The 18,464-nt window shown below is 42.5% G+C and overlaps 1 protein-coding gene across 4 annotated transcripts in view; it reads right to left on the bottom strand.

The window, feature by feature from the left end:
* Nucleotides 1–2,963: 2,963 nt before the first annotated feature.
* Nucleotides 2,964–18,464, bottom strand: part of NDP (norrin cystine knot growth factor NDP) — a 28,284-nt gene continuing 12,783 nt past the window's right edge. For 3 of the 4 annotated variants that reach the window (XM_081858642.1, XM_081858639.1, XM_081858640.1), the window contains 2 exons: nucleotides 9,565–9,923; nucleotides 2,964–3,856 (listed from right to left, as the gene is read on the bottom strand). In XM_081858642.1, coding sequence (XP_081714768.1) covers nucleotides 3,629–3,856; nucleotides 9,565–9,783 — 447 coding nt within the window. In that variant the 5' untranslated portion in view covers nucleotides 9,784–9,923 and the 3' untranslated portion in view covers nucleotides 2,964–3,628. The remainder of the gene's footprint in view (nucleotides 3,857–9,564; nucleotides 9,924–18,464) is intronic. The other variant, XM_081858641.1, reaches the window with a different exon arrangement.

The raw sequence follows: 18,464 nt of genomic DNA, 5'->3' as shown, positions 1-18,464 counted from the left end.
CTAAAACTGGGAAAAAGCTCAGAAAAGGGCAATCAAAATGGTCAAAGGGATGGAGTAACTCCACCATGAGGAAATATTACAATGCTTTTTAGTTTAGAAACAAAGGTAAGTAAGAAGGGACATGGCTAGGGATGTCAGAGGACATCATTTTCCCATTCCACCCTGTTTTCGTCACATGCAACACGTCACATGGAAGATAATGTAGTTTATCTTCCATCAAAAACTACATTATTTGTCTCACTGCTGTGGTGAACTAACATAACTTGCACAACCTACGCAATTAATTATGTAAGTTACATTATTCCACCCCATTCATTCTAGTGCAAAGGAAACAATGCATATGAGGAAGGGAAATGTAATCAGTTACATATCATTTGTGGACTGAAAGCAACAATAGCAGTGAATACTGATCAGTATTCTCTGGATTGTGTTCCGGACATGGAACGAACAAGCAAACATTGGCTCCAGTTTCCATTTCCATCAGAGTTCTCTGACACCCATCAACATGCTTGAGCTGTAGAAGATTAAACATGGTATGGAGAAACTGGGTAGAAAGGCATAATGCTAGAACCCAGGCAGCATCCAATGAAGGTGAATGTTGGAAGATTAAAGATATACAAAGGAAAGTACTTCTTTACACAGTGCATCGTGAAACTATGGAAGTCTCTCCTACAAGACACAGGGATGGGTGTCAACATGGATAGCTTTAAAAGAGAATTAGACAAATTCATGGTTAAGTCTCTCGGTGGCTATGTTCCATACTGCCAGAAGCAGTATGCTGCTGAATACCAGATGCTGGGAATCACAAGTGGGGAGCCAGTGTGGTGTAGTGGTTAAGAGCGATAGACTCGTAATCTGGTGAACCGGGTTTGCATCTCCGCTCCTCCACATGCAGCTGCTGGGTGACCTTGGGCTAGTCACACTTCTCTGAAGTCTCTCAGCCTCACTTCACAGAGTGTTTGTTGTGGGGGAGCAAGGGAAAGAAGAATGTTAGCCGCTTTGAGACTCCCTAGGGTAGTGATAAAGGGGGATATCAAATCCAAACTACTCTTCTTCTTCTTCTTCTTCTTCTTCTTCTTCTTCTTCTTCTTCTTCTTCGAATCACAGAATTGTAAAGTTGGAAGGGATCACAAGAGCCGTCCAGTCCAACCCCCTGCAATGCAGGAATCTTTTTTGCCTGTTGTTGGGCTCGAACCCTCAACCCTGAGTCTCATGCTCTACCAGCTAAGCTATCCTGAGTGCTGTTGCACTTGTATTCTTGCTTATAGACTGCCATAGACATCGGGTTCGCCACTATGAACACAGGATACTGGACTAGATGGGTCTTTGGTCTGCAATATGGCAATCCTGCCATAGACATGGAAATTTGGTAACTGTAACCATAATATAACTAAAAGAGTAATGCTGCAATCTTGTGCACAGTTAGCTGGGAGTACGTCTCTTTGAACTCAATAGGACTTACATTTGAGTAGACTTGCCTAGGCTTCCATTATAAGCAAATGAAATACAAAGTCACTGCAGTGTGTGTGTGTGTGTGTGTGTGTGTGTGTGTGAGAGAGAGAGAGAGAGAGAGAGAGAGAGAGAGAGAGAGAGAGAGAGAGAGAGAGACTCTCCTAAGTGCTTTGCTCATGAGTTCATAATAATTTCAGAGGGTGAAAGAAATATCAGTCCAGATGAAGCAATGTATATCTATCTATGATGACCTCATGTTCTTCACGTTTCTGTCATGAATGATATCCTGTCTATGAATTTAGCTGCACAAAACAGCTCACACCTGCCACTAATCTCCATTTTCTTTAGCTTATTGATGGAAAGCCAATAACAAAGAGCTGTGGCGTTCCCTGGATGATCACAATTATGGGCATGTAGGTCATAAAGCTGTTTGGCTACAAACTCCACGGGCCATTTCATTTGTTGTTTTCATTAGCCAGGCAACCATTCCCCAAGAGACACTGGGGACTCCTTCAGTGCGTTTAATGGAATCTCTGTGATGTAATTGTCAAAATCCTGGTTGCTATATATGGCAATTATTCCAGACAGATTAGATGACATAGAACAGATGGGCTGCTTGCCTGCTCACTTCTGGCCCCCAACTTTACTCTTTTCTCATATTTAGAGCGGTGCAGTAAAACTGCTCCAACTAAATTAGCATGGCTGCAGCTCTTAGATCTTTAATACAAGTGATTGGGGGATTGGGTTGGAAGTCAAAGAATTCAGGGCAAACATTATTTCCTCATATGGTAGATCTATTTGGGTTTCTGCGGAGGAAAAGAGTTTCTAAAACTGGTTGATTGTTCTGAAGAATACATTGCCATCCAAGGCAGGACTTATATTAACCACAGAAAGCTAGGCATAGAAAGATGTAACTGCAATGGCTTCGCCGGCTCCTAAACTTTCAACAAGAAGTAATTCATAAACCTTTAGACTAATTCAGACTCTAATGTATTTCTGCGTATAATCCTATCCTGTGCAACTGTAACTTCATCTTGGAAACATAAATTTATATCCATTGGAAAATGGAAAAATGCATGACTTAAAGTAAGACTCTGGTGTCATTGCTTTGTATTTAATGAAGGGAAGCTGTTGATTACAAATGCCACAATGGTTAGGGGGTTTTTTGGGGGTGGGTGGGCAGAAGAGTGTATACAGCCCCACTACATAGTACGGAGCTCAAAGTTGTATCAAGGGGCATGACATGGGTGACACCATTTCACCCATGTAAGTAATCAGTCAATGATGCACTTACCAAGTAATGAAAAACCATGTCTTCACCAACAAGAGAACCCTTCATTTAAACTTGTGCCTATTGTGAAGGAAAACAAGACTAGCTATTACTATTTTGGAAGCTCTGGACCCTGCATAGAAGTTAAAACAGTAGCAAAGAGGCCCAATTGAAAACAACTATTTTCAAAGCTTCAGTCCCTGATCGCAAACACCACTTCCCAACACTGGAGGAGCTGCACTTGTTGTTCAATAAATTTTCTGTTATTTATTTTGTAACTGCACCTAAACCACAATAAATTGTCCAGCACTTGGCTGCCAGACCAGATAAAATATAACTTTTACCATCAATACAGTCCATTTCCAAGGCCAATATAAACTAATGGGCATATTTAAAAGATACAATAGGCTTCTGCATACAGGGATGGAGTCTTTTCTCTTCTTCTAAAATAAAACATTTCCCACATAATAGCATCCAATGTACATATTCTATAATGTCTTTCGTTCTTTTTACTTTTACTGGCAGGGCGCTCAAAATGAAGAGTCATAATTTCTCACGGGCCCTTATTCAGGATTTAAAGAAATACTGAACCAGAAAAACTACCCAAAGTATTTCCCCAAGAAAAATAGGTTTCTAAAAACCAGTCCTCCACCACCACAAGAGGGTTTTTTCCCTTCAGCATAGATATACATTCTGATGTCTGTTCGTGATTTGGCACATTCCCAAGCAACATCGTGATTTGCTTTCTGCAGCTCTGAAAATTAAATCCATGCTTAACTGGCCTTGGTTGTGTGAGACCTGTAATACCAAGTTGACAAAAAGGTGAGCCTTGGCTGCTGTTGCTTCTGAGAATTCTGCTGCAGACCATGTGTCTCTCCCGCTCTTTCTGCTGCAGAAGGTTTGCTCCTAGGAGTTGCACTCCTCACAGTGGCACGAGAGGATGTAACGGTAGGTGGCCGTGAGCCTCATGCCACCTGAGCAGCGCAACCTCATGGCTTTCAGCTTGGAAGTCTGTGGCTGGCAGCAGTGGCACGTGGAGCGGAAGGGCTGTTTCAGGACCGTACTGAAGGACACCATTGGTTCGGAGCGTGATGTCTGAGTGCAACGTCCTTCACAACGAGCTAGCAGCACCATCTGCAAAGGAAGGAGACAAAGGAATCAAGGAACGGAGCCCCAGAGCAGTGCAAATTTGTGATGCCAGCAGAAATTGTATTGTTCATAACTACCTGCTTCCTGTTAAACAACCCCCTTCACAACCCATTTAGGCCTCACTGCATTGTGTTAATAATTTAATTATGGGTATATATACTCTGGGCCTAAGTTTTCTATCACATCAGCTACATTTTGTATACATTGTTTCAGCATATTTGTGGGGTTTTTTAATATAGAATGCTTTGATTATGGATCAGAAGGGGTAAGATATGAAGTGTTGCAAACCCAGTCGTGTGATCTAGCACCTGTGGCCACCTGGAAATGGCCAGTTTGGACCCCAGTTCTTTTCCTAGTCCAGTTGTTTCCTGTCTATTCCTCTAACACACTTAAGCAGAAAAAGGAATCTACTGTAGTGCTTCTGAGGCAGAGGCATGTATGTGTGCAATAATATTATAGATATGACAGTAGTCTAATTAAAACATTCTTAGCAAACGAAGAAGAAGAAGCCATGCTCTTGCCATTGCCAATTGGGAGCTCTGCCCCAAGATGCTGTTACAGAATTTATTCTTCCCTCTGGGATTCTCTCCCAAAATTCTCCGCTCTATTCATGGGTAATGAAATGCCTCACCCTATCCACTGCCCATGAATAGCATGGAGAATTTTCTCTCAACTCTAGGCTTGCTACTGTTATAGAATTAAATACTGATTGGCATTCATTCCTCTCTCTTGTTTTTATGGACCATATTTCCCCAGACACAGATGATATCTTCCAGATTTAATAATAATATAAAGGAGTCTTGTGGCACACAGTGACACACAATGCAAGTAGACTTTTGTCAAGCAAAGCTTATGCCATAAGAAACTTCTCAGTCTTTAGGTGAAACAAGACTCTTTGCTGATTTCTCTGCAATAGTCTAACATTGCTATCCTTCTGGAAATCCCTTACTGATTGTATGTAAGGCTTTTAGAGACCACTTGCCCTATATTCCTGTCTGGCCCCTGGGCTCAGCTGGTGAGCCCTTGTTGGAGGTGTCACATATTCAGTATGTAGGTATCACCAAGAGGGCCTTCATTGCAGTTGCACAGGTATTGCTTTAGATCAGGGGTCAGCAAACTTTTTCAGCAGGGGGCTGGTCCACTGTCCCTCAGACCTTGTGGGAGGCCGGACTATATTTTGGAGGGGGGAAATGAACGAATTCCTATGCCCCACAAATAACCCAGAGATGCATTTTAAATAAAAGGACACATTCTACTCATGCAAGAACACGCTGATTCCCAGACTGTCCGCGGGCTGTATTGAGAAGGCGATTGGGCCGGATCCAGCCACCGGGCCTTTGTTTGCCTACCCATGCTTTAAGCGCTGTTCTTTCTACTGCTCTTTCTACTCAGGCCTTCTCCAGCTGAACTGTTTTTTTCAATTTGCAGTTGACATAATCTTCTATGAAGGATTTACAGTATATTATGCTTTGCAGTTTTCTTTTATGCATTTCTTTTATGCATCTTATGTATTTTTATATGTTTAATCTATATTATCCTATATATAGTATAATATAAGGCTGGTATCAGTCATTTGCTTTTTTTCCAAAGGCTGAACAGAGAAGGCAAGTTCATTTTTAACAGGCAATAATGGGGACAAATCTCCGTATGGATTTTTGAGCTGGTTTTTGCAGAGAAAAGAAGGGCAAATGGTCAGCAACAGCAGCAGGTGTTGGAGCTACAATCGATGGCGCTGCCTCTCTTCCCCACTTCCACGGAGCAGAACACAGCAGAAGACTCAACAGCTGCTATTAAGCCACAGCAAGTTTCTCCAAGCACAATATTCCAAGCAAAAACACCTTTTTTGGCATTTCCTCATGTTTCTAAATGAAAAAGGAAAGGTTGGCCAAAAATCACTTGAAACCATATGTAAACCACATCTACTAGTTATCTCCCGCTTGGACTACTGCAATGCGCTCTACGTGGGGCTACCTTTGAAGGTGACTCGGAAACTACAACTAATCCAGAATACGGCAGCTAGACTGGTGACTGGGGGCAGCCGCCGAGACCACATAACACCGGTCTTGAAAGACCTACATTGGCTCCCAGTACGTTTCCGAGCACAATTCAAAGTGCTGGTGTTGACCTTTAAAGCCCTAAACAGCCTCGGCCCAGTATACCTGAAGGAGCGTCTCCACCCCCATCGTTCTGCCCGGACGCTGAGGTCCAGCGCCGAGGGCCTTCTGGCGGTTCCCTCATTACGAGAAGCAAAGCTACAGGGAACCAGGCAGAGGGCCTTCTCGGTAGTGGCACCCGCCTTGTGGAACGCCCTCCCATCAGATGTCAAAGCGATAAATAACTACCTGACATTCAGAAGACATCTTAAGGCAGCCCTGTTCAGGAAAGTTTTTAATCTGTGATATTTTAGTGTATTTCTGGTTTTTATGGAAGCCGCCCAGAGTGGCTGGGGAAACCCAGCCAGATGGGCGGGGTACAAATAATAAATTATTATTATTATTATTATTATTATTATTATTATTATTATTATTATTACTACTACTACATTTGGATCAAAAGAAAACTGGATCTGAAGCTGTCATGGAAGGAGGACATGAGTGGACACAAATGAATTTAATATCCCTTAAGAAAGGCAAGTGGTGTGTTTTACCTCAATTTTGCTACCAACTGAATGTAATTAAGAATATAAGAAGCTGTGTTATACCGAATCAGACATTGGTTCACCTAGTTCAGTGGTGTCTACAATGACTGGCAGTGACTCTGCAGGGTTCTAGACCAGGGTCTTCTCCAACCCTAACTTGAAGCTATCAGGGATTTAACTTGGGACCTTCTGTATGCAAAGCTGATGTTGTACCACTGAGCTATGGCCCATCCCCAATTCCACCCCACTGCCCTACTTTCAATCCACGTGAGATTATTTCTCAATAGCAGCTTTTTGTCTCATTGTGATGAGGTCTACAAGGTAACTACAAAAAAATACACTGATTTTTATTTTGGGGTATATTGTCTTCAATATATGAAATATATACTAATATTAGCAATTCATAAAAATAGGTAAAGGGGGCATCACCAAACAGAAGGAGACCAAAAGGGGGCCAAGGACTCAAATTGTATTGAAAAATTGAAATGTATTGAATAGTAAAATGTCTTTAGAAAATGCCTGATACAGTTTGGTAAAAAACTTTCCTCAAGTTTTCCTGTAATAATATGAATAATATGAATATTGTAAGAGGGAAATTGTATTCTTGTGCCCTACTGAAATGCAATTTTCTAGGGACATTTTCATATTCTATAAATTTTTATTTTTGAAAATTCTTCTTGAGGTCTTCTTCTTCTTGCTAATAATTCACAGAAACTAAAAATCATAGGGACTTGGCAGGAGGGCTACAGAAGTTTCTGATGGTGATGAGGAAATCTCTGGTCTTTCCACTCATTATGGAAGTTCTGCTTTAAAATATGATGGTAGCACCACCACCTTGAAGGAGAGGCTGTCTACATGGTCAGTCACACTTTCCCCTTAATTCGTTCACAATATGAAACATATCAGGAAGTCTGTAACAAATGAAGTTGTCTGGCTGAGAAGGGAATGACTAGATGAAGTACTTTAAAACAACCTGAATGACGATGACAGTCCTGAACACTGAGCTGAGTCAGGAAAATTTCCACACAATACAAAACAATCTCCCCAGCCTACATTGTGTCTTTTCAGTGAATGCAGCAACTCAATCAGCACACAAGAAAATATAATCCGGATGAGTGTGGCTAATTTCCCTATTTTAGCGGTACGTATTTGCTTGCTTGTACTCTGGTACATTTCTGAGTGAACATGTTAGAATTTTTAAATGGTATATTTTTCAATTTATAAATGTACCTTTCAGAGCATTTCTTGCTGTCACATTTTCTAACGCAACTCTGCAGCCATAAAGGCTGAGTGCCAATTCACATAATCTATTTTGTGTCCCTGCAGGCAGTCCATGCCTTCTCTAGGAATGTGCTCATGTGGAGAAACTTAATATATATGAACTGACAGATCAAAAATATGTCAGCAACAATTTCTGTGACTGGAGTGGTTGGAAAAATTGCCACCTCACTCAAGGGAAGTTGAGCTGACTAGATTTGCAATTGGCCAATTCATAAATTTCTTCAAGCAGGTGTATCAAAAATTATACCACATGAATCAGACAGAACTGGCATCGTCATGGGGCAGTTACTTCAGACAAGTTTCCAGAAAGAGTGATGGTTTTCCTGCCTCCAAAGAACAGCGTGACTACTTTCAAACACTGAACAGCAGTTCAGGCCTTGTGGCAAATTGCTTTTGAAACTGAGGAGACTTTGAGATATGGCACATAGGTCTGCAGTGCAAAGGGTGGGAAGTAAAAAAATGACAGCTCAGCCCCTTGTGAGAGGCATCTTTTCAATATTTCACTCCAGAAGTGAAAATCTCTATGATCTGTCCTGGAATCAGCACTTTTCGTTTAAAAATAAAAATAAAAGTCGGACTTCTTAAGAATCTCCTTGGAACTTCACAAACACATATTTGTACTGACACCATCTCCTCTGCTTCTCCTTCAGAATAAGTGTTCTTTGCATGAGTGATCAGTTACACTAGGCATGGGAAAGCAATGGCACTCATGATGATGTTTGACCCACCTCCCATCATTCTAGATGCTGGCTGTGCATGACAGGACCACCTGAAGGGCAATAGGTTGGGAAAGGGCAAATTACACCATCAGTTTTCTGGATGTCCATCTGATTTTCAGTCTGTGATATTCGGAGGTATCAGCTTTATTAATTCAGCTATTTTGCAAAGGATTAGCTGTCATATTTCCCTTAATTCAAATGCAACCAGTCATGGCTGGAGAAGTTCACTGCGGCTACAGTCCTATGCCCACTAAGCTCTTAACTAGGGATGGTGGGAGTTGCACTCCAACAATAGCTGGAGACCCAAGTTTGAGAAACAGTACCGGGATTTAATATGATTTTTTAAACAAAGTTTAGGAATATAAAGACAGGTTTACCAGGGCAGCTCAAGACATTTTGCCGCCTGACGTGGAGAAGCAAATAGTGCCTTCCCCTTTACCCACAAGTCAAAATTCACAGAACACAAAGTCAGCCAAGTTACTTTAGCACCTGAGGCAGAACTTCCTACAAATGCCTTCCTTCCTCCTTGGCAGTAAAAAATGTAACAATAATAAATTTGCTGCTGTTTCATGACTTCCCAAACCGGCTGCTTGAGTTGGCTGCCTCACTCTGCCTAATGGTAGACCTGGCCCTGAGGTTGAACTATTTATTTTGTGCTTTTATCCTGTATTTGTATCTTGTGAGCCATCCTGAGATCTTTGGATGAAGGGCAGCGGATAAACTTAATGCATAATAAATAATAAAAATAATATTTCAACACACCAGTTTCCAACCCCTCTCTTTCACACACACACACACACACACAGTTTGAGGGGAGGGGAGTAGATAACACCATTGCACAGACAACATGAATAGTAGATGCCACTTTAGATGATGTCATCACGCATAGCTGTGTACAATTGCGAATCAGCATGTGCAAAACTGCACTGTGGAAAATCGGCTTCTGTGTGCTTCAAATACTACACGTGTACACAACACATTGTCCTCCCTTATGTTGTTGGGGTTTTTTGGTGCTCGCATGTAAGAAAGGTTGAGAAGTTTAAGATAGCACTTACCTTTGAACTGCACTTGTACAAAGGGTGGCTGATGGAATCCACATAATGGTGCCTCATGCAACGGTCTGGGTCTGAATCGATCATGAAAGTACTGTCTGTTTTACTGTCTGTGTCTCCCATTATTGCCAGAAGGGACAGCATGGAAATGGAAGCGGCTAATACATGATTTCCCATTGTTGGAGAACTTCTCGGGAAATACAGTAGAGGGAGGTAGAGCATCAGAAGCACTCTAAAGACTGAGGCCCCGTCCCTTTCGTGGAAAATGAGACCTCTGTGCTAAGTCTCTGGCTTGTCATTGCTGGTTTTGAGTTAGGCATTTGTGGAGGGTATAATCCATCAGAACATCTCCTGCATGGCTGCTGGGATAGAAAATAAATAAATTAAGATCCTGGAAAAACAACAAAATGGCCTCTAGAGTGAACTAGGCATAAATAATAATAAAGCTCAAAAGACCGGTCTCGGCCAAGAAAAACTTACTGAGCGAACATCATCCCATTGTAGGTGTGGTGGAAGAAGAGGTCAAAGCCTCGCAAGGCTGAAAGCCTCTTCTGTCAATGTTTTAATAATAAGGACATTTAATATTGCAGAAAATGTTTTTATGCAATGAAGTCTCCAGTCGGTTCCGTTCAGTGTCAATTATTTAGCAAGGCACCTGAGGATTTCTGAACATTAAAAGGCCTGAGGATTCGCATGAAAAATTGAAAGGTGTGTTCCAGAGGATTAAAGAGAGTTACATTAAAGATGGAAATGTTGGCTCAAAGCAGAAACGAAAATTAATTCACTGGGCTCATCCCTCTCTCCAGTGATCTGTTCAGCCATTCTAATCAGTGATTGCCCCAACGATAGACTTGCTTTTTTGTGCTCTGCACACAGCTGTGTCCACTGAAATGGGCTGAGATGTATGGAACATATGTGAAAATAATTGTGCTTGCTGCTAGCAAAGAGATCTTACCTACACATCCACAAAGGGTGCATGAGCACACACACGGCATGAGTTTGAGGGTGAGTCTCTGGAGCTAGGGAAGGAAGTGCTTGCCTTCATCAGTAGGAGGGCACCCATGTTTCACAAATCCTGATCTAAAACAAATCTGAATAAGATTTTACTAATAGGAGGTTCTGTGACCATACGGAGGGCACATTATAAGAGTCAGGTTTTTCCATCTCGAAGAAAGAGATGGGAGCCACTACTTGACTATATTAAATTTGTTCACCTGTATGGAAATGTTTATTTACTTCCATTAAGCCAGAATAAATAAATCCCAAGAAGCTCCAGCAAATAACCCCCAAAGCCACATGTATTTGCTCTAAGTCACACTAGGATCGAATCACATAGCGCACCAAAGGTTGGGGACCTTTATCAGCCTGAGGGCCAAATTTATTGGCAACGGACGAGACTCTGATTTTGCACAGTAGGCTACATTCCAGCAGTATGGATGCCAGAGATTTCTACACACGTCTCTCCATCTCTCCATCCTCTATCTACCCAGGCATGTAAGCGGCGTTATCACAGTTCAAAAACACATTCCAGAAGCTCTCAAGGAGTGCACCAAGCAGATTCAATGGGGGATATCATGTGAGGATCAGAGAGAGATGTGAAGGGCTGCATTTGGCCCCCAGGTTTCCCACCCCTGACATGAAGTATCAGTGGTGGCATTTCATAAAATGATGAGGGCTAGAAACATATATTCTTTAAAACCTCCTGATATTCCTGCTCGAGATAACTGAAAATCTGAAGCTCTTGACACTGGAAGAATAGATGTCCTGTTGTACTTTCTCTTTATTCACCAAGAAATGTTTTATATCATTTCTCTAATATGTACATAAGAAGACCCTTGCTGGAGCAGGCCAATAGCTCATCTAGTCCAACCAACCCGATGTCTGTGGGAAGCACACAAGCAGGACATAAGTGCCAGAGCACTCTGCCCACCTGCAATTCCCAGCAACTGGTACACAGAGACAGGCTGACAGAGGTGAAATATATAGATGAGCCACCTGATAAAATAGCAACAGCTGCAAATCTTGCAACTTCAGCCCCACCAATAAACCAACAACTTCATTTTCAAGAAGCATATAAGATATGTCAGTCAAGTCCAACCAACCAATATGAGAAGAAGAAATAATGTTAATCAGTGAGCAGGCCTGGCCAAAGACATTTTGCTGCTTCCCACATGTCTAGGTGCATAAAGGCCAAAGGCAGCCAAGTTATTTTGGCATCTGGCGCAGAAAACCTCACAAGCACCTCTCCCTCTCCCCTTCCTTAGCTGTCAAAATACAATAAACAGAAATGAAATGAAATAATAGCCGTTAAGTACAAAACACATAAATTAAATTAAATAACCCTAAATTAAAGGATCATAAATTTAAAATACAATAACCATAAATTTTAAGAATCATAAATGTAGAGTACAGTAACCAAAAATGAAAGAATCATAAATTCAGAACACAGAAATCATGAATTAAAAAGCCATTTGCTGCTCTCTCATAACCCCAAAACAGCTGCATGTGGAGGCTTCCTCACCCTGCCCAGTGGTAGGACTGGGCTGGCCATTGAATTCCTACTGAAGGACATAGAAGGCTGCTCCCCTGTTCCAACCACTAGCTGTTTTCCCATCTTTCCTTGCTCCAGGTAGGCAATTTGAACAGTGACATGCCTCTTGTTGGCAGGCAAGCTAAAGGACGTAACCCCAGGTAATTAGCCCACAGTCTGCAGGTTGGATCCAGCCTCCCAAGTGGCCTCCCCTATCCCTCCCCACCATATTCTCAATCTGGTTCACTTACTCAAACACGATTTGTGAATGGAAATACCTGCCTGCAGGGGCAAACTATATGGCAATAGACTGTGTTTAGTTTAGCTTGAGAACAGGCTTCTCCATGTCTTTCCCAAGACCTACTTGTGCTAATGTTCATCTGCTCTGTCCAATGGACTTCTGAGCCATGTGGTGGCACATCCACCCACAGGCTCCTCTCTACCATCAGGGGGAAATCTGTCAATTTTTATTTCAGTTTCTCTCTCTCTCTCTCTCTCCTGTTTCTTCACATTTCCAAATCAGTTTGCCAAAAAAAAAAAAAAAGGCCTTGTGAAAATTCATCAACATCTTTGCAAGAATTTCTCCTAACACATGCACCTTTGTCTAACAAACACTTATAAAACAATCTCCGCTAACATAATTTATTTTTGCACGCTATTCTCACCAATATATGCATTTATATGTACATTTTATCTTCCTCTAGGCATTACATTACAGTGGTACCTCGGGTTACGAACTTAATTCGTTCCAGAGGTTCGTTCTTAACCTGAGGCATGCTTTCGCTAATGGGACCTCCCACTGCTGCCGCACTGCTGGCATGCAATTTCTGTTGTCATCCTGGGGAAAGTTTGTAACCCGAACTGTTTGTAAACCAAGGTAACACTGTACTTGGAAGAAGAGTGGCATTGCAAAATTCAGATAAACACAAATTTTGAAGGACAGCTCAGTTCTTTTCGTTCTGGAAGTGTCAGATTAGAAAGCTTCACCTTTAGAGGTGAACAGAATCAAATTACTCCCATCTCCCATCCCTGCCCAACACTACTTGGTGGTGAACTGGGCAGGGTTGACTTGCATGGTGACACTTAGAAAAGCCAGTGACTGCATGGGCTGATGGAGGAGGCTGCAGGGTTGAGCAGAGAATCCTACAGAGCTTCCTTTCAACTCTGTGGTGGTCCTTGAAGTACTAGCTCCAAATAAGCTGCTATGAAAAAGAGGCCAAAATTACAGAAACTGCAATAAAGATGATTACATACATTTACAAGAAATGTGGTGGGAAAGTGGAAATTACAATTGCGGGCCCTGCAAGAACAGGGTGAGGAGCGGCTCCCATGGAGGCCTGCCATAACCTTCCCCACCCCCTCTGATTGACATGCCTCTGTGCTGCTGGGCGGTTTTTATGCCAGGCATCTGGCTGCTCACCCAGGCCAAAGCTCTACCTCTGTTTCCCAGGTCAGCTGGGTATGTGGGGAAGAACAAGCTGGTGGATTCTTCTAGGGCTTATGCTTAGCATGAACTACCATACTTTTTAGGGTGTGCCCTGTGCAACAGTTGCAGGTGAGGCTATACCACAATCCTATGGAAACCGCTCAATAGTTATCTGCATATGCAGGCTGCCATATCGTAGCACCAGAGGAAGATAGAAAGCTCAATGTCCTACAGTAGGAGGGCCACTCGCACAACATTTTAAAACGGGGGCACAGATGTGCATGAAATGTGTGTGTGCTGATTTTGATGAGTAGGTGATCATTTAGAAATGATCACATTAATTTAAATAGAAACACACAATACATCCCACCATAGTGAGGAAGATGATGACCAGGTGACTTTTGTACCTTCTCAGTTTCCTATCTATCTAGTAGGCAACTTCAAGGTCTCTTCTCTACCTTCCTGTTTAGCTTTAAAGTGGGCTTAGGATGGAAGGCCCTTCAAATAGAGAATTGTCCTCTGTCATGCAGGACACATGCCTTCTTTATTCTACAGAAACACTGTCAAGCATCTGCTTGGGCTTGGCTCCATAGGGGACAAAACTGATTACTCACTTCAGAATATAGGACGAATGAGTAAAACACACTTAAGAGTTAAACGTGTTACGGTCCGTAGTGGGCGAGACGCCCTGGGGGCAACGCAACTTCCTATTTTGCTTCCAGCACAGCCCTCCCATCTCCGGAGCACGAGTTTTATTTGGAAGAGTTTCTGCTTGTTTGCTTGATTGATTTGTTGCTCTTGCTGCGAAGCCTGCCAACCTGGTGCCAGGTTTAGATCTAATAATAGGCATAAAATTCAAGGAGCTGCTAGCTGTGCAAGCAAATGGCATCCCTGCACGAGGCAGACTCTCTGCTCGGAGCAAGTCACTTCACGCTAATCCCGGTGTGACCTGTGTGCATGGAATGGTGCCTGCTGGAGAACCACAAGAAAATGGACCTCTTGCAGACTCTCTTCATGAGCCGCTCTAAGCACTCTGCTTCCTTTTGCCATGAAACCGCTAGGTAGGCCTAAGAACAATACTCTCCCTTAGCCTCTACACTCTCTCTCACACATACAATATCAGTGGCGAGGGAGGAGATCTACAACAACGGGGTGATTGTAAGGAGTTCAACAAGGTAATGTATCTGAAGTGGTTTGAATACACAATAGTGCTATATCAATGCTATTTCCTGGTTTGATTTATACCTTGCCTTTCAGAACAACTCCCTCCCAGCACATCTTGCAGTGCAATATAATGCAATAATAAAACCACCAGCAGAATGAGTAAATAAAAACAGCAGCTGAGGGCTGGTGCTACTAGCTATAGGGGAAATTAGGCAGACACAGGAACATGTCTGAGGGCCATGTTCCTTCCTGGTAACTGTGGATTTAGGATGGGTGTGTGTACATGGGTGTGTGTACATGGGTGTAAACCAGGGGATCTAGGAACATGAAGTCCATGTGGAAGCATAGATGGAGCAGCCTTGCTTTCCCAGCTTCCAGACACATGTTGCTGGTGCTTACTGGTGCTTACTGTCTTTGCCTGGCAGGGAGACGGTATGTCATTGAATTGTGACAATGGCTCTTGTTGGCCTGGATACAGGAAAAAGAGGTGTGTGGCAAAAGTCAGAAACCTTTAACTTTTGCATGGGCGGAATATAGCCTGCTGTGCAAAGGTAAGACTCACATCTCCACACACTTCTGCCTCTTGCCCACTTGCTATTGACATGTGGCCCACAGAAGGTTGACCAGGAGGAAATTTGGCCCCAGGCTGGAAAAGGTTCCCCACCTTCTGCCTTCTAGGAATCTGATCTGGAGCCTCCAGTGTGCAAAGCATAATGTGCTTTCTGACCAAGCCCTGACCTGTGTTCTCTTTGGGGCAATTCCGATGCAGGCTGCCACCACGTGGAACCATTTTTCTAACCACCTCTTTGTGAAGCCATAACTTTTATTGCAGTCCTCCATGCAAAATGAAACTTAATCAGCACATAAAAGAGGTTAAGTCATTGTTACCAAATATCCAAAAACTAGAGAAAAGTTTTCATATGAAACACATGCAAGGTTTGGCTGCGCTAGGCACCGCTCCGTATGTATGCCTGAAAGAGAACATCAGATGGAAATTAGGGGGGTGTGCTTGAAAAACTGCTAGATAAAGAACATCAGGGGTTGGCGCTGAGTATTTTCTCTTCTGCTAATGTTCGTGCCATTATATTGATATTGGATATTTGCTAAGTGCTATGCCCTCTCGAGCGCCAAAATTTAAATTACGGCAACGATTTCCTCTTGCATTTTCCCATGCAATCTATCAAGCCCTCATTTAATGCAACATTCAACATTGCTCCACCCTAATGTTGCTTTAAACAGAACCACCGTTCTCTGGCACAGTAGTGTGAAAGGGACTTAGCAAGAGAAAAAGTGTGCTTTCGCTCATCTCCCCTTTGTTTCCATGTGGCACGGAGAGAAGAAGTGCCCAGTAGGTCTTGCCCTTTGTCAGTAAATAAATATTCCCGCAGTGGGATTGTTTCCCTCCCCCTTCTTCATGCTTCCTTATTTAAGCATTTGTGCACGGCTGATGACTGGGCAGGCAGACAGTGATGCGAGTGCATTTGAAACCCTCACAACTGCATTGTTGTCCAACTTAAAAATGCCGGATGAAGTCATAAAGCAGCTGTGATCCACTCAGAGGGAAAGAGGTGAAAATAGAGAACTGAAGCCACATAAAAGACAATTCCAAACAAACTGAAATAATTGCACCCCACCCAGCACGGTTTTGTATGGATACCAAATTTAAACATTCGGGGCTAGATCCTGCCTGACATAAAGGACAAGAGTAACTCTGGCTGCAGCAGAACTAACGTGATCTACTTCTGTTGAAGCTTTGGCCTGCCATTCACACACGCTAATCCAGTGTTATATAAACAGCATTCTGGACGAGAGCAAGGAGGCACCGTAGTCAGATTGTCCAAAAGTTAAGGGTGGGTCTGTTAACTTCTGGCCCTTATGTCCTCGATGACGCCCCCTCTTAACTGTCGAGTACTTCCAATACAAAGACAGAATCCACCTGTGTAGTCAGTTCTCCAGCATAACCCCGTCATTTTGAGGATGATGTCGGAGAGTAAGATTTCACTGTCATTTTCTGGAAGCCAGTTCTGCTATGTAATTTGCTATCACTTTAGCCTCTTTTCCTCTGAGTGAGCAGCTGAAAATGGTCTTAAATTCAGAACAGTTTCTAAAATCCATTTGCTCTAGTTTTATAGATTTTTTTGGTGTAAAAGAAAGGTTTACATCTGAAAGGCCTGTTGTTTACTTCCCCACCGGCAAGGAATTAAGAGAGTCCTTTGTGCTTATCAGCAAAGAAATGGGGAGAGGGGGATACCTTGTGGGTTGGGACCCTCCCCCAGAGATTCTACTCGCCTTGGAAAACATCCATATGGCTCATGCCTCTGCTGTCAGTTGGACACTGCAATGCCACTAGAAAAGAAAGCATCTTTTCACACCCAGAGACCATATTGCCAATAGTGGGAAGGGGACTCTAGAGACTGCATGGTCTATGCTGGTTCCACAATGTCCCACAATATCAGTTCTGCAACTGGACAGGGAACCAGCATGAAAATGCCCAGCCTAGAATTTCCATCAGGTTACTAACCAATAAAATTTCAGGTATCCACACAGTATGCCTAAAGTGTCAGTTATTATTCTGTACCTTAGCACCATCAGTCATCAGACAACTAGTTCACTGCCTTACTGGTTACTTGAGAACTTGGGATGGCACTGATGAAATTTTATCCAACAATACCCATTAACTATCTTTTTAAAAGTAATCATAATCATATGATAAGCATGTCACCTCTCAAACACAGGAGAATAGACAGCATTTTGAAAGTAAATGAAGAGCAATTCAGGCTGCAATCTTTTACATGCTTACCTGGGAGTAAGTCTTATTGAATTCATTGGGACATATTTATGTTTAAAAATGCATAAAATAGCACTGTCAGAAGCTTACTAGTCCAGATATTTTTCTATACATTTTATTTTCTGTCTGAAAGCTCTTTTTAGTTCAGCAATATATGGATAGTAACTTGATTGTGGGCATTGCAGGATAATAGCTTTGCACTGGGGAGGGGGGGAATTGATTGTAACTGTTTACAAAGACATAGTAGCATCAAAACCTCTAATCATGGAATTGCACCTAACAGTGATATATAGGAGAAAGACCACAAAGTTCAATTAAAATATCTGGTGTCAGTTGGACTGATATTTGGGGCAAGAGTTCTGCTCTGGCTTGCAAGCCAAAGTGGAAGGGACTGTCCTCTTCCCATCTCCATAGAAAAAGGCACACTTAACATTTCTTTTCTCCCCCCCCCTACCCCGACCTCTGTTCCCTGTTGGCCTGGCAACAGCTTCACAAGCTTCACTAGTGCAGCCTTAAAATGGTGATGTGCAATGGGTACTGTTGCTTGGCAGAGGATTATTGAATGGACACAGAAGACAAAAAGGTAGCCATGCTGGTTCATTCAAAAAGATCTAGAAACCAATGCAGAAACCAACAAACATGTCGCAAAGTAAACAGCAAGCTTTCAAGATCTCCAGAACTCTTCTACAAGCTGGAAGGTAGAATTCTAGAGTTTGAGTTCTGATAAAATCTCACTGTGGCTTTTGGATTCTTTTCTCCCTAAGAGACCAAAATGCCCACCTACAATTTTTGTTATTTGAAAACTTTTAAAACTGAAGGAAGATTATATTTTACTATGTGAAGATGGGACATGCCATCTGCATTTTGGTTCCTACAAATAATTCATTATTATTTGTGCCAGTGATGCTATCAGAGGAATCATACTCAATCCTCCTTTCAAAATTATTTGTGGCTACATGGGGGGGGGGGGGGACAGTCATACTGTTTCATTTCCA

Source organism: Podarcis erhardii (genome assembly GCF_964252035.2).
Source record: "Podarcis erhardii genome assembly, chromosome: 4".
NCBI classification, from domain to species: domain Eukaryota; kingdom Metazoa; phylum Chordata; class Lepidosauria; order Squamata; family Lacertidae; genus Podarcis; species Podarcis erhardii.
The sequence above is the reverse complement of the archived record's forward strand: the minus strand, read 5'-3'. Positions and strand labels throughout refer to the sequence as shown.